The 13,361-nt window shown below is 36.9% G+C and overlaps 1 protein-coding gene across 1 annotated transcript; it reads left to right on the top strand.

Annotated features, from left to right (window-relative positions):
- The first annotated feature begins 661 nt into the window (after positions 1-661).
- On the top strand, positions 662-8,500 carry LOC143031141 (uncharacterized). The gene is made up of 2 exons (XM_076194634.1): positions 662-1,713; positions 6,907-8,500. Exon 2 carries the CDS (start codon positions 6,934-6,936, stop codon positions 7,888-7,890), a length of 957 nt encoding a protein of 318 aa, XP_076050749.1. The 5' UTR covers positions 662-1,713; positions 6,907-6,933; the 3' UTR covers positions 7,891-8,500.
- Positions 8,501-13,361: the final 4,861 nt, after the last annotated feature.

Raw genomic sequence — 13,361 nt, 5'->3', positions numbered from 1 at the left:
AAAACGTCATCCATCCAGCGTGAATGCGCGCCATCTGTCGACGGAGCCGCAAACTATAAATCGGAAGTGGCGTAGTGCGGCTTTCAAATCATACTAAACTTGTATTATATATAGTGTTTTTTTGGACATTTTAAAACTGATCCTTTCGCTAAAATAATCAACATTTCGAAAAAGTTTTACTTTCTCTTTATAAAATAATGAGTAGTAATTTTATGACTTTTGCATGCAAACAAGACTATTTAATATATGCTTTACACACATGATCATATTTATAAGATCAAAAGTTGGTCAAATACTTCTACACAATGCATCATTCATTACTAAATATTTGAAATTGAGTAAACAGTTAAAGTTTAAAAGGTTATTTTAGTTATATTTATTTTACTATTTCTGTAATATCATGTTTTTCTTGTTTGTGCTTGTGCTTATGTTTGAACTTTGTATACTTATTCAAGTGTCTGTACACAAATTATACAAACAAGGATAGTAAAAGTTTGGTATACATGAGATTCTTTTATTTGCAACAAAGCAATACTGTCTGGTAAAGACATATACCAAACAAACCAAAAGAAATAATATTATTCAACTTCAAAAGTGAAACATACATCAGACAACAAAAACATGCAATCAGATATTAAATACCAAACAAAACATAGGAAAATCAGTAATCAAAAACAATAATATGAAACAAAAATAAACAAAGAAGCAGACATAACATGCATATTGATTAAACAAAAATAAAGCAAAAAATGTTACAGAACAAAGGAAAATCCCAAAAGCAAACAAACAAAAATATATACATATGTAGCAAGACAAGTACTGTATTGTAAAAAACATAGACAAAAATAAAAGGATGAACATACAAGAAATGAGTCACAAAATTAAACAAACAAGATTTGCAATCATACATAAAATAACAAGCATAACACAGAGAAATCATTCAACAAAAACAGTTAAATTTTAAAACTACCAAAGAAGCAGTCATAGCCTGCCAAAAAAAAAAACATACATGCGATTCAACTTTTTCTGCTGTGTATTTGGCCAATTAAGGTAAAAGTTTATAACTTTACCACTTAAGCTAAGAACATGACATAACTATATCAAAGTTGCTGTGTCTGCCTAGGACTACCATAGAGATATGGTATGAATTTGACATGATCAATTCATATTTCTAGATATTTGTAAAGTATCCATCTATAATTTTCATTTCCAAGCTAAGTGACACTGCACTGACATAAAGATAAAGAAGATTTCAACTATGTTCTATTTTATTCCTCCATTTTCTGTTGAAGTTTCCATGTATTGTGTATGTTGAACCTCTAACCTTTCTTTATCTTTAGGAAAAACGTGAAAAATCAGATGAGGAAAGTAATTTTTCTTCTTTTTGCACACCACACATGGGTGATAGTTCCGCCCACTCATGATTGAATGTCCCTCAAACAGACGATGCAGTTAAAACTGGTGATTGACGTAAACGCCATCTAATGAGAGAGCCGCACACTAAAATGTATGTGGACGATGCGGCTCTCCGTGAGCTTTCCCATCTTTCCTATATAGTCTTTGTTATTACCCAGTCTTTCAGAGAATGGTACGCGTCTACAAGGTGGCAGTTGAATATTTGGCGTGAAACTTTGTTGTTGTTTTCGCCAGTCACGGGAAAAACATACCCTGTGTGACGGATACTAGAGTTTGCGAGCAAAACAGAAAGCAAAAGTGAGTAGAATATTAGCCAGAAACTCACTAGAGTGTTCAAATTAGCCACCATTCCTGGGGTTATATATGAAATATAAATGAAAGTGAGTATGAATATTGTTTATGCAAGAGCTATATTATAATACTCCAAAAAAAGTTTTGTCTTGCCATTATGATTTAAAAGTAAGATTGCGTTGGGGCACAATTTAATTAGACAAATTTAATTGTATCTCAATTGAAGTGGCTGTTCTCACTGTATAACTATAACTCGATAGGCTTATCTCGCCTGTGTGTTTTGGTAGTGGTTGATGGAGGGGCCAGGAAGGGGGTGGGTGAGTCTAACCTAACCCAACCCCATGTAAGTAGAGGTGGTGACAAATTAAATTGGGTTGGTAGGGTAATTTACTTTTCATTCAAGGGTGTCAGAAATCATTATCTTATAGTTTAATCCATAGGCTTTTGGTGCTATTTCTACCAAAATTAACTAGCGGGAGTGTCCGCTGAAAATTAAAAAACAAGAGTTTAGCAGCAGCAATCCATATCAAATTGACATGAATCACTCTATGAAACCTTAATGTATGACATCCTTGATAAGAGGACATGTTGTGGACCTCCAGATATTTTACAGTGAAGAAGGGAGGGGATTACAAAGGCGGAGCATGCCGACAGGAGACCTTTTGGTCCATATCTAGGTCGGATGCAAAAAAAATCATAATAAATTAATAAATAGAAATATAATAATGTAAATAACAAACAAAATACATAAATAAATGCATAGGTATAGTTAGATAATAAACAAACAGGGAAATAGTAAATAATAATAAATTAACATATAACTAATAATATATGAAAAACAGACAAATGATGACAAAACAAAAACAAATAACATAAAATAAATTATAATCATTGCAGCATCTTGCTTAGGTGTTTATCTAAATGATTCTTAAAGCTTTGAACTGAACTACATTGCACCAACTGTACAGGAAGTTTATTCCATTCATTAACTACACGGTTGGTGAAGTTGTTTCTACATACTTCCAAATTGAAATCTATTTCCGGACAGTTTGAGACCATTGTTTCTTGTCTGATTCTCATTCAATGTGAAAATTTTGTCACTTTTGATGTCAATTCCCTTTAGAATTTTAAAGGCCTGTATCAAGTCACCTCTGAGTCTACGCTTTTCTAGGGAAAACAGATTCATATGTTGTAGTCAATTTTTGTATGATTTATTTTTGATATTTGGAATCAGTTTTGTGGCTTGCCGTTATACTTTTTCTAGTCTGTCAATGTCTTTAATGAGATTCGGTGACCATACGGAAACAGCATATTCCAAATGTGGACGAACTAGCGATTTATATAGCTTGTTAATAAGTGATGAATTTTTTAAATCAAAAGATCGTGCAATCAGTCCTAGAATCTTATTTGCTTTCTCAGAGGCTGAAATACAGTGCTTGGATGATTTGAGATCGTTACTGATAATTACGCCAAGATCTTTTTCACAATCCACTTTTGTTAATGAATTTCCATCTAGAAGTTTTTCCATTTAAAACAACTCTCTGTTTTCGATCATTCAACCAATTACTAGTACAACTTAATAGGCTACCACTTATTCCGTGTGAAGCTAATTTAGTAAGTAGTCTTTCGTGGGGGATGGTATCAAAAGCTTTTGCAAAGTTTAGATATATTAAATGTATATTGTTTCTTTTGTCATAATTAGAGATAACTGTGTTGTAGAATTCGAGTAAGTTAGTCACGCAAGAACGTTTCCGTCTGAAACCATGCTGGCTATCATTTATCAAACGGTTATTTTCCTACGATTAAAGCCAAACTTATAGGCCTACAGTTGTTTGCTTCTTTTTGTCACATTTTTTTAATATGGGAGTAACGTTAGCTAGCTTCCATTCTCTTGGGACATCTCCAGATATGATGGATTTCTTGAAGATAATTTCTAATGGAACAACAATCTCATTTTTCATTTCCTTTAAGATTCCTCGATGCCAACCGTCAGGCCCTGGTGTTTTATTAACTTTCAGTTTATCTATACACCTTTTAATTTTTTCTTTTGTTATATTTACCGTAGTGAGTAAGTTTACCCTAGACTTTTCACAGGTTTCAGTTTGGAGCTCACTTTGAGGTGTTTCGTTTACGAATACTGAGCTAAAGTAATTGTTGAAAATCTTACACATCCCTTCATTTGAATATTCAAGTTGACCGTCATCAGATAATAGTGGACCAATTTGATTTCTAACAACCTTTTTATCTCTAATGTAACTATAGATTTCTTTGGGATTCTTTTTGGATTTATCAGCGATGTTCATTTCGTATTGTCATTTTCTTTTTTTATTGTAAACTCTGTATTGATACATAACTTTCATAGTCATTAGATACACCCGAGCACTTATATTTCTTATACGCCTGTCTCTTTTTAGCAATACTTTTTTCAGTTTCTTTGTCGAGCCACTTTGGGCGAGCCTTATTTGGGGGACGTCTGTCCTTAAAAGGAGCCTATACCGGAGATGCATGGCTGCTATCAAAGCCATCACCTTTTCCATGTGTGCTTAGACTGTTGTGGCAGGTAATTAAAAGTTACTGCTAGAAATTGGGAAGAAGTGTGGAGTTTGAAGCCAGAACTAGGCAAATGCAAGACAAAAGGCTGTGGGATGGGTGAAAGATATGCTTTGACTCTGCCACCCACCCTTATTGGACAAAAGGGCTTATTGGTGTATAATATTGCCAGCAATTGTGACTGGTAGAGTTGAGCTGGCAGCTGGGTTTCATTACATTGCAGTGAAACGGTATGAACAGGTGAAGGCAAACACCATCATAATGACCAGTTAGTTTACCATTTTTGGATTTCACACTTTATATTCCCAACTGTCTATCTTCACTTGTAATACATACCTGGGTTAGATGGGTGTCATGTGAGGTGTCTAAATGAGGGAGGTTCAGTGATGGTGGACTGGCTGGTGAGGTTGTTTAATATCTAAAAGAGGGTAGAGTGCTGGAGGAGTGCCTGTATTCAGTAGTTCCATTGTACAGGGGAAAAGGGGATAGATGAGAGTGTAGTAGTTTGAGAGGGATCAGTTTGTTGAGTGTAGTTGGGAAGGCTTATGGGAGAATTTTGATTAAGAGGTTTATGTGAGAAACCAGGAGTAATTGGTAAAGTAGGGGTTGCATGGATCAGATTTTTGTGTTAAGACAGAACTGTGAGAAAGATTTAGCAAAGGGTAAGGGTGATTTTTGGGTCTTTATGGATTTGGAAAAGGCTTATGACTGGGTCAGGAATGTACTATGGAAAGTTTTACAGATATATTGGGGTAGGAGGAAAGCTGTTAAGAGCTGTCAAGTTTTTACAAAAGTAGGAGACCCTATGTTAGAATTAGAAATGGAGAGAGTGATTGGTTTGAGGTAAAGGTGGGACTTGACGAGAGATGTGTCATGTTGCCATGGCTGTTCAATGTGTACAAGGATGGGGTGGTGTGCCACTTTAATCTTCTGCAATAGTGCATTCTCCCACAATCCTGTTGATATGTCTGTCTAGTGATAGGTTGTCTTGTATCAAGACTCCCAAATCATTCTTCTCTTTTGTTTTTGTAATGGGTCCACTTCTAGAGGAATAGTTTAACCCCTTCCATAAGATGATGCCTATGCAAATGTCATGAGACACAATTGTGTCTGGCATTGGCGTCTTGATTATATTGATTTTGTAGTAGCTGAGTGGCCCCATATTCTGTGAACTGACTTGATCATATTTTGTGTGGTTATTAATATTCAGAGCGAAAGAGAATGAGTAATACAGCTGTAACTTTATATTTCATAATGTGACTATTGTGATGCATCATTGAATCATCGTACATCAGGCTGCTGATGCTGCCTGTGAGAATTTGACTTGTATTGAAGAGATAAAGGATGGTCATTTGCCACTATTGCCCATTTCCAGTACTTTGCATCTTGGTAATGAACTTCATTTTCCATTATTGGATCCTTTCAAAAATACTCTCTGGATATTTTTGCAATAGTCCATCATCCTTCTTGTTTTTCACTGTTCTCATGTTGGCATAGCATGTTGTTCCTTCCATCATGTCACTGATGTAAACAAGAAATATTATTGATGCAAGCACTTATCATTGTGGAACTCTTCTCATTACCGCTTTTCATCTTGACATCTTATCTTTTACTGTTGTCCTCTTGTATATTTCCTTCAAAGAAATCTTTAATCTATTCTAGTAGTTTGCCTCTCAGTCCTCCAACATACTCCAATTTCCACTTAAGTCAACTGTGAGTTCTGATGTGTGTCTATAAATATGATATTGATATAACCAGATATTAAATGAATATAATCATTGATCAGTATTAATAGCAGTCAAGTGGTAGTTGGTGATGAGTAGTGTGGATACATACATTATTCAGGTACAAAAGGACTTAACTATGAAATGGTTTGTGTACTCACTCACTCTGGTGGTGGTCGGGCCACTTGCTGACCCCTCACCGCTAGCACCAAATGCCTCCAGACTCTACAGTCCTGTGCCACTGTCATCCAATCCCGGACATCTGCTCCAGCCCTTTCCAGGTCCTCCTTCATGTTGTCCATCCATCTTCTGCGTGGTCTTCCTGGGAAACGTCTTCCTTCTACCATCCCAACCATCATCTCTCTCTTTGGTATTCTTTCTTGTTCCATTCTTGCAATGTGGCCGGCATACTGCAGTCGCCTTGACTTTATGATATTCATGATATTTATTTGGCCTGATGTTTCCCTTAGCTCTTCATTATGCTGCCTTCTCCATTCTTGGTCTAGTTCATCGAATACTGGGCCCAAAATTTTCCTTAGTTTGTGTACACAATCCATAATCCTATTATTACACTTTATTATATATATTTATATTGATGCATAACTACATGGAATACATTAGGTGAAATAGCCCAAGGTCAAGTAATATATGGGTTCAGATCAAAATATGACAATTAGAAATCAAGGATAATTAACTTGGCACTGTACCTGAATTTGAGGCTAAGTATGACAGAAATTGAAGAATAAGAGATAGGACCCAACAAGTATTGCACCTTTCCTGTATATTATGATTAGGTCCATGTAATCAAACAAATACATCTCAAAGATTTAGATGTCACTCTTATAATCATATTTTTTCAGGGTCATTAGCAACATGACTTTGGGAGCCCTTTCTTTAAATTTCATGAATTTCTTATACATTGCAGAGACACAGGCAGTCTCTCAAACATCACATGATGAGGCACACAGGAGAGAAACCTACTCAGTGTGAACTGTGTGATGCAGCACTCTCACGGAAGAGTAATCTCAGACAGCACATGATGACCCACACTGGAGAGAAGCCTTTTCAGTGTGACCTATGCGATGCAGCATTCGTTCAGAAGAGTGATCTCAGAAGGCACTTTATGACCCACACAGGAGAGAAACCTTTTCAGTGTGACCTATGTGATGCAGCATTCTCACGAAAGAGTGATCTCAGACAGCACATGATGACCCATACAGGAGAGAAGCCTTTCCAGTGTGATCTATGCAATTCTGCTTTCTCAAGAAAACTTTATCTCAGACGTCATATGATGGCCCATACAGGAGAGAAGCCTTTCCAGTGTGAACTATGCAATTCTGCTTTCTCACAAAAATCTGATCTTAAACGTCACATGATGACCCATACAGGAGAGAAGCCTTTCCCATGTAACATGTGCGATGCAGCTTTCTCACAGAAATCTACTCTCAAATGTCACATGATGACCCACACAGGAGAGAAGCCTTTCCAATGCAACCAGTGTAGTACAGCATTCTCACAAAAACGTGAACTCCTACGTCACATGATGACCCATACAGGAGAGAAGCCTTTCCAGTGTGACCAGTGCATTGCAGCTTTCTCACATAAAGGTCACCTCACATGTCACATGATGACCCACACAGGAGAGAAGCCTTTCATATGTGACCTGTGCAATGCAGCTTTCCCACAGAAGAATGATCTCAGACGTCACATGATGACCCACACAGGAGAGAAGCCTTTCAACTGTAACCTGTGTAATGCAGCTTTCACACGGAAGGGTACTCTCAAATATCACATGATAATCCACACAAGAGAAAAGCCTTTCCAGTGTGACCTATGCGATTCTGCTTTCCCAGAAAAGCGTGCTCTCAAATGTCACAAGATGAACCATACTGCAGACAAGACTCTTTAATGTGATCGGTGTAATACAGCTTTCTCACAAAAGGGTGGTCTCAAATGATCACTCACGCAGGAGAGAAGCCTTTCCAATGTGACCTGTGCAATGCAACTTACTTATACGAGTGGTATCAGGACAACTACCACCCATGAACAATAACTCCATATTACAACTACCCCCACAAATGACCAGAATTAAAGTCATTTTATCTATGAAAATAGAACATTATATAAATGCTAAAATGGTTTAAAAGTTTGTCTGAAGATATAAGAAAACATTATAAGTTGAAAATATTTTGAAATAGTCTGGAGTTATATAAAAAATAAGATGGAAATAATATAAGAATGTTAAAATTGCCATATATTAATTTGAAAAGTTTTGGGTGCTAAATCTTGTTTCAATTATTTCAGCCACCCTAGAAAATTTGTCTAAGTAGTTTGGCTTTTATTAGACAAATGAGTGTAAATTAATGGCACAGAACAAACATTCTGCAGCGCATGAATTGTGTATTGTGAAAATATCCTAGGAACTCTTAGAATGTTCCATCTAGAGACTAGTGCAATACTTGGCATAAGCAATCCAGGTTTCCTGGGTTCAAAAAATCAGAATTCGTTTTTCACTGGGCCCAGAGTTGTTATATATATATATATATATATATATATATATATATATATATATATACTGCATATATATATATATATATATATATATATTTATATATATATATATATATATATATCTTGGTCACCTTGTGTTTTTGTATGTCTGCTAAAACCAGTTCTTGGGCATTTAGAAGTGGCCGTGAGACAAATATTGTTCCTGACGTCTAATGTTATATTCTAAATAGTAATTGGAGGTTAATTTGCTCCCACTTCTTGATTAATGGGAGCACAGACCTTAGATATTGTTTGTTATGCAGTTACTTCATGAAACATACCAACAACTTCATATCATTGAATATGCACTTTGTTTAGTTTTGCAAATGGCTTTGTTTCTGTGTTCTTCCCACTGAAATGACACAACACTATTAGCTAATCCTGTAAAAACTGTACAGATTTTAAGAAAATATTTAACAGTGTGACCTGTGTGATGCAACTTTCTCAATCAAGGATGATCTCAAATGTCCCGTGATGATGACCCCCACACCGGAGAAAGGCCTCTCCAGCAGTGTAACCAGTGATGTAGCGCTCTCTCTCACACAAGGGTCTTCTGAAATAGCATGTGGTGTCACACATGGAGAGAAGCCCTTCTCATGAAGGAAGACCAATGTCAAATGGCATATGATGATCAACACAGGAGAAAAGTCATTCCAGTGAGACTTGTGCGATGCAGCTTTATCAGAAAATGTTTTCAAAAGTCACATGATACCTCACACAAGCGAGATTTTTTTTTTTTTGTGTGTGACATTGCATTGCACATTTTTCAATAAAGATTGGAACTATGTGGGAATATAATTGTTAAATTCAAACTTGGACCTATGGCATTCAAGGTGGAAATGAATATGACATTCTCCTCAGACAATACACACACACATACAGTAAGTGCTAAAACTATACATGACTTTAAGAAAAAACTTGATGTGGAAAGATACAACAGCAGGTCACTACGAGCATAGCTCTCTTCCTGCAAAATACTAGTTAAATACACACACACACACACACACACACAGAGAGTAGTGCTCAGAGAAAAATATTCAGATTGGAAAGAGGTGATCAGTGGAGTACCACAAGATCTGTACTGCCACCAATAATGTTTGCTATCCATATGAATGACATGGACGAAGATGTGAACTGTTACATGAGCTTCTTTGCTGACGACGCCAAACTGTTAAGGAAAGTAGAAACTGATAAGGACTGAAGCACTGCAAGAAGACCTGAATAGGGTATGGAACTGGAGTCAGAAATGGGAAGTGGACTTTAATACTAAAAAGTGTAGCATAATGGAGTTTGGAAAAAGCAAAAACAGAATATCAGGAAAATATACAATTGGAACCAAGGAAGTAAAGAAAGTAGGATCCGAAAAAGACTTGGGAGTAATCATCACAAATGACTTGTCCTATGATAAACAGATTAACAAAATTGTAGGGGAGACTTACAACTTGCTAAGATCAATAAAAGTGGCATTTGCATACTTGGACGAAGACATGATAAAAAATATATAAATGTATATTGGTTACATTGATAAGGCCTAGACTAGAGTATGTGGCGACATTGTAGTCCCCCAGTACCAAAAAGAATGTAAAGAAAATAGAAAGAATCCAAAGAGCGGCTACAAAAATGGCACCTGCACTTGCAAACCTATCATACGGGGAAAGATTGGCTAAACTGGAGTTACGATACTGGAGCAAAGAAGAGAGAGAGGTGACCTATTGACCATCTACAGAATCATGAAAGGCACGGAGATACTTGATAGAGAGGACTTACTTTACTGGGACAAGAGAAACACAAGAGGACATGGAAAGAAAATCAAAAACATAGCTATAGAAGAGAACTGAAGAAAAACAGTTTTCCACATAGAGTTTTGGACACTTGGAACAAACTGGATAATGAAATAGTATGCGCAAAAACCATTCATGAGTTTAAAAGCAAACTAGACACTGCGAGATACAATGGCGCAAAACCACGAGCATTGCTCCCCTTCCCGCAAAATACAACTAGGTAAATACACACACACACATACATATATATATGTATGTATGTATACTTACTTTTTTTGTTTTCCAACAAGTTATTTAAACACAGTACTGTATTGAATTATTATGTATTTAATGATGCAGTGGTGAAGTTCTTCATACACCAGTGAAGTTGTTTCAGTGGGTGTATTATAGGGCCAGAAAACATAAAATATGTTCATTATCTCAACTTATATTTGTTGAAACCTGATTTAAGCTTTAATGTTACATGTTATAGAACCAATGGAATGCCATTTGATCTGTGCAAAACAAATTAATGAATTGGATATGTAAAACAGATGGACGATTGTAGCATCATTTATTGATATTGTGAAACTTCACAATAAAGAAAACAAAATTTAAATACTGTTTTGTTACAATACCTAAACGTTTTCCTTACAGGGCATGCTGATCCTATCAAATGTTTTAATCTGTCCCCATGGCCGGATTTAGGGCAGAGCCAATAGGGCCGCAGCCCAAGGCCCCATGCATTAAGAGGTCCTGCACCAACTCCATTACAATAATATAAGTATTTTTCTTTTTTTTGTGTGTGTGTGTGTGTATCATGATAAAGAAAACTAGTAATCAGCAGACTTTGACTGAGTAGCTGACAGCATGTTTCATGAAAACTGGGATGATATTTTGTGTGAGTGTTAATTATTCTTCATACACCAGTGGAGTAGTATTAGTGGATGTATTATGGGCCAGAAAATATAAAATATGTTCATTATCTCAGTTTATGTTTGTTGAAAACTGATTTAAGCTTTAATGTGATATGTTATAGAACCAATGGAATGCCATAGAACTGTACAAAACAAAAATAAATTAGATAAACAAACAGATGGACAAATGTAGCATCATTTGTTAATATTGTGAAACTTCACAATAAAGAAAACAAAATTTAAATACTGTTTTGTTACTCTACTAAATACTGTTTTGTTACAATACCTAAACATATTCCTTAGAGGCCATGCTGATCCTGTCAAATCTTTTAATTTGTATCCATGGCCGGATTTTGGACAGGGCCAATAGGGCCGCAGCCGAAAGCCCCATGCATTAAGGGGCTCTGCACCAACTCCATTACAATAATATATATATATATTGTGTGTGTGTATCATGATAAAGAAAACTAGTAACCAGCTGACCGTGACCGAGTGCTGAGCAGCACAGTGACTCTAAGCAAACTTCGAGGTGGTTGACAGCATGTTTCATGAAAACTGGGACGATATTTTGTGTGAGTGTTAATTTTTAGTAGCACATTGGGACAAAGTCGTTTGGTTTCTGTGGCCCTTTTGAGTACTGAACACAAACTACTCAGGAGTGTTTGTATTTGTGAAGTAATTGAGGACTTTGCAAGAATCAAAGCCAGGAGGAAACTATAAGCTTTTGAGTGTTGTCTACTCCAGTCAATTTCAATTAGGTTAGTTTAGAATTTGCTCAAAGTTGAAGATATAAATCATAACACAATTAGTTTTTTGTTCATTTTCTCAGTGCTGCTCTTTCACATTGTGATGTAGTACTTTGGGTAAATAAATTCTCTATTGATAAAGGAGTTGTATTATTACATGCATTATAAAATTTGGTTTCCTGATTTTCCTATGTTACTACACCTAATGAGTGAGTTTGTGTTAACATGATTATTAGTATATGGTAGATTTACTAAATGCTAATGGGAGGCGAACCTGGCCCTGTCTGTATCCGTGACATGAATCACATTTGTATAATGTTCATGTATACATATTCATGTGCTACTGCTTGGTCATTGAGAGAGAACATAAATACTTAAGAAATGGACCCTTTAAATAAAAAAAAATGAAATAAAAAATGTCTAAATTTCCTCGGTCACGGTGGTGTTTTGGTAACACCCCGTGACGTCACGGCAACGGGGACAACTGATTGGCCGAGAGTGGTGACGTCACGGCAACGCAGACGACTGATTGGCCGAGAACGCTGACGTCAAGGCAACGGAGACGATTGATTGGCCGCGAGTGAAGCAGTCCAGGGCATGAAGCGCCCTCTCGCGAAGCAGTCCAAGCGATACCAAAAGACGAAACGGCGAAGAAGCGTGGACAGAAGCACCTATGAAAATGGCTAGTGGCTACCAAGGGTATAACGAAGAAGACGTTCCAAGAAGATAAGGTGTTGGCAGCCAATTAGACTAAGGGATGAGCACAGTGACACGCCCCCTGGGTTGTACGCTGATACCAAGACCTTTGAGGTGAAAGCGTCCATGCACGAGTTCCAAAGGAAAGTGATCGCCTTCAAACCAACTCTAGAGAACTATAAACAACTCGAATACAGTGACGATATGTGTGACAAATTAGAGTGTTCGAACGATATAATATCCGATGAGGATTGAGAGGCGTTCATGCGGCATTACTTCTCGGGATATAAGAAGTGATAAAGACCTCGAAGATCCCACAGTTTTGTATCTACTAATAATAGAAATTAAACCATTTCAAAGGTGACACATTTTAAAAAATGTTACATGTCTTGGAGAGGGGGGCCTGTAAGTCCTCCGAGGTCGTATGTTCTCCGAGGCAGTAAGCCTTTCGAGGCTGTAAGTTCTCCGAGGGTGTAAATCCTCCGAGGGTGCAAGTCCTCCGAGTGTGCAAGTCCTCAGAAACTGTAAGCCCTTCGAGGCTGCAAGTCCTCCGAGGTCGTAAGTCCTCTGGAGTTGCAAGTCCTCTGGAGTTGCAAGTCCTATGAGGTTGTAAATCCTCCAAGGTAATAAGTCCTCCAAGGTAACAAGTCCTCCAAGGTAACAAGTCTTCAAAGGTCGCAAGTCCTCAAAGGTCGCAAGTCCTCAAAGGTC

This window comes from Oratosquilla oratoria, chromosome 12 (assembly GCF_046742065.1).
Source record: "Oratosquilla oratoria isolate Oo_2021 chromosome 12, ASM4674206v1, whole genome shotgun sequence".
Taxonomy (NCBI): domain Eukaryota; kingdom Metazoa; phylum Arthropoda; class Malacostraca; order Stomatopoda; family Squillidae; genus Oratosquilla; species Oratosquilla oratoria.
This window is presented reverse-complemented; position numbering and strand designations above follow the sequence as displayed.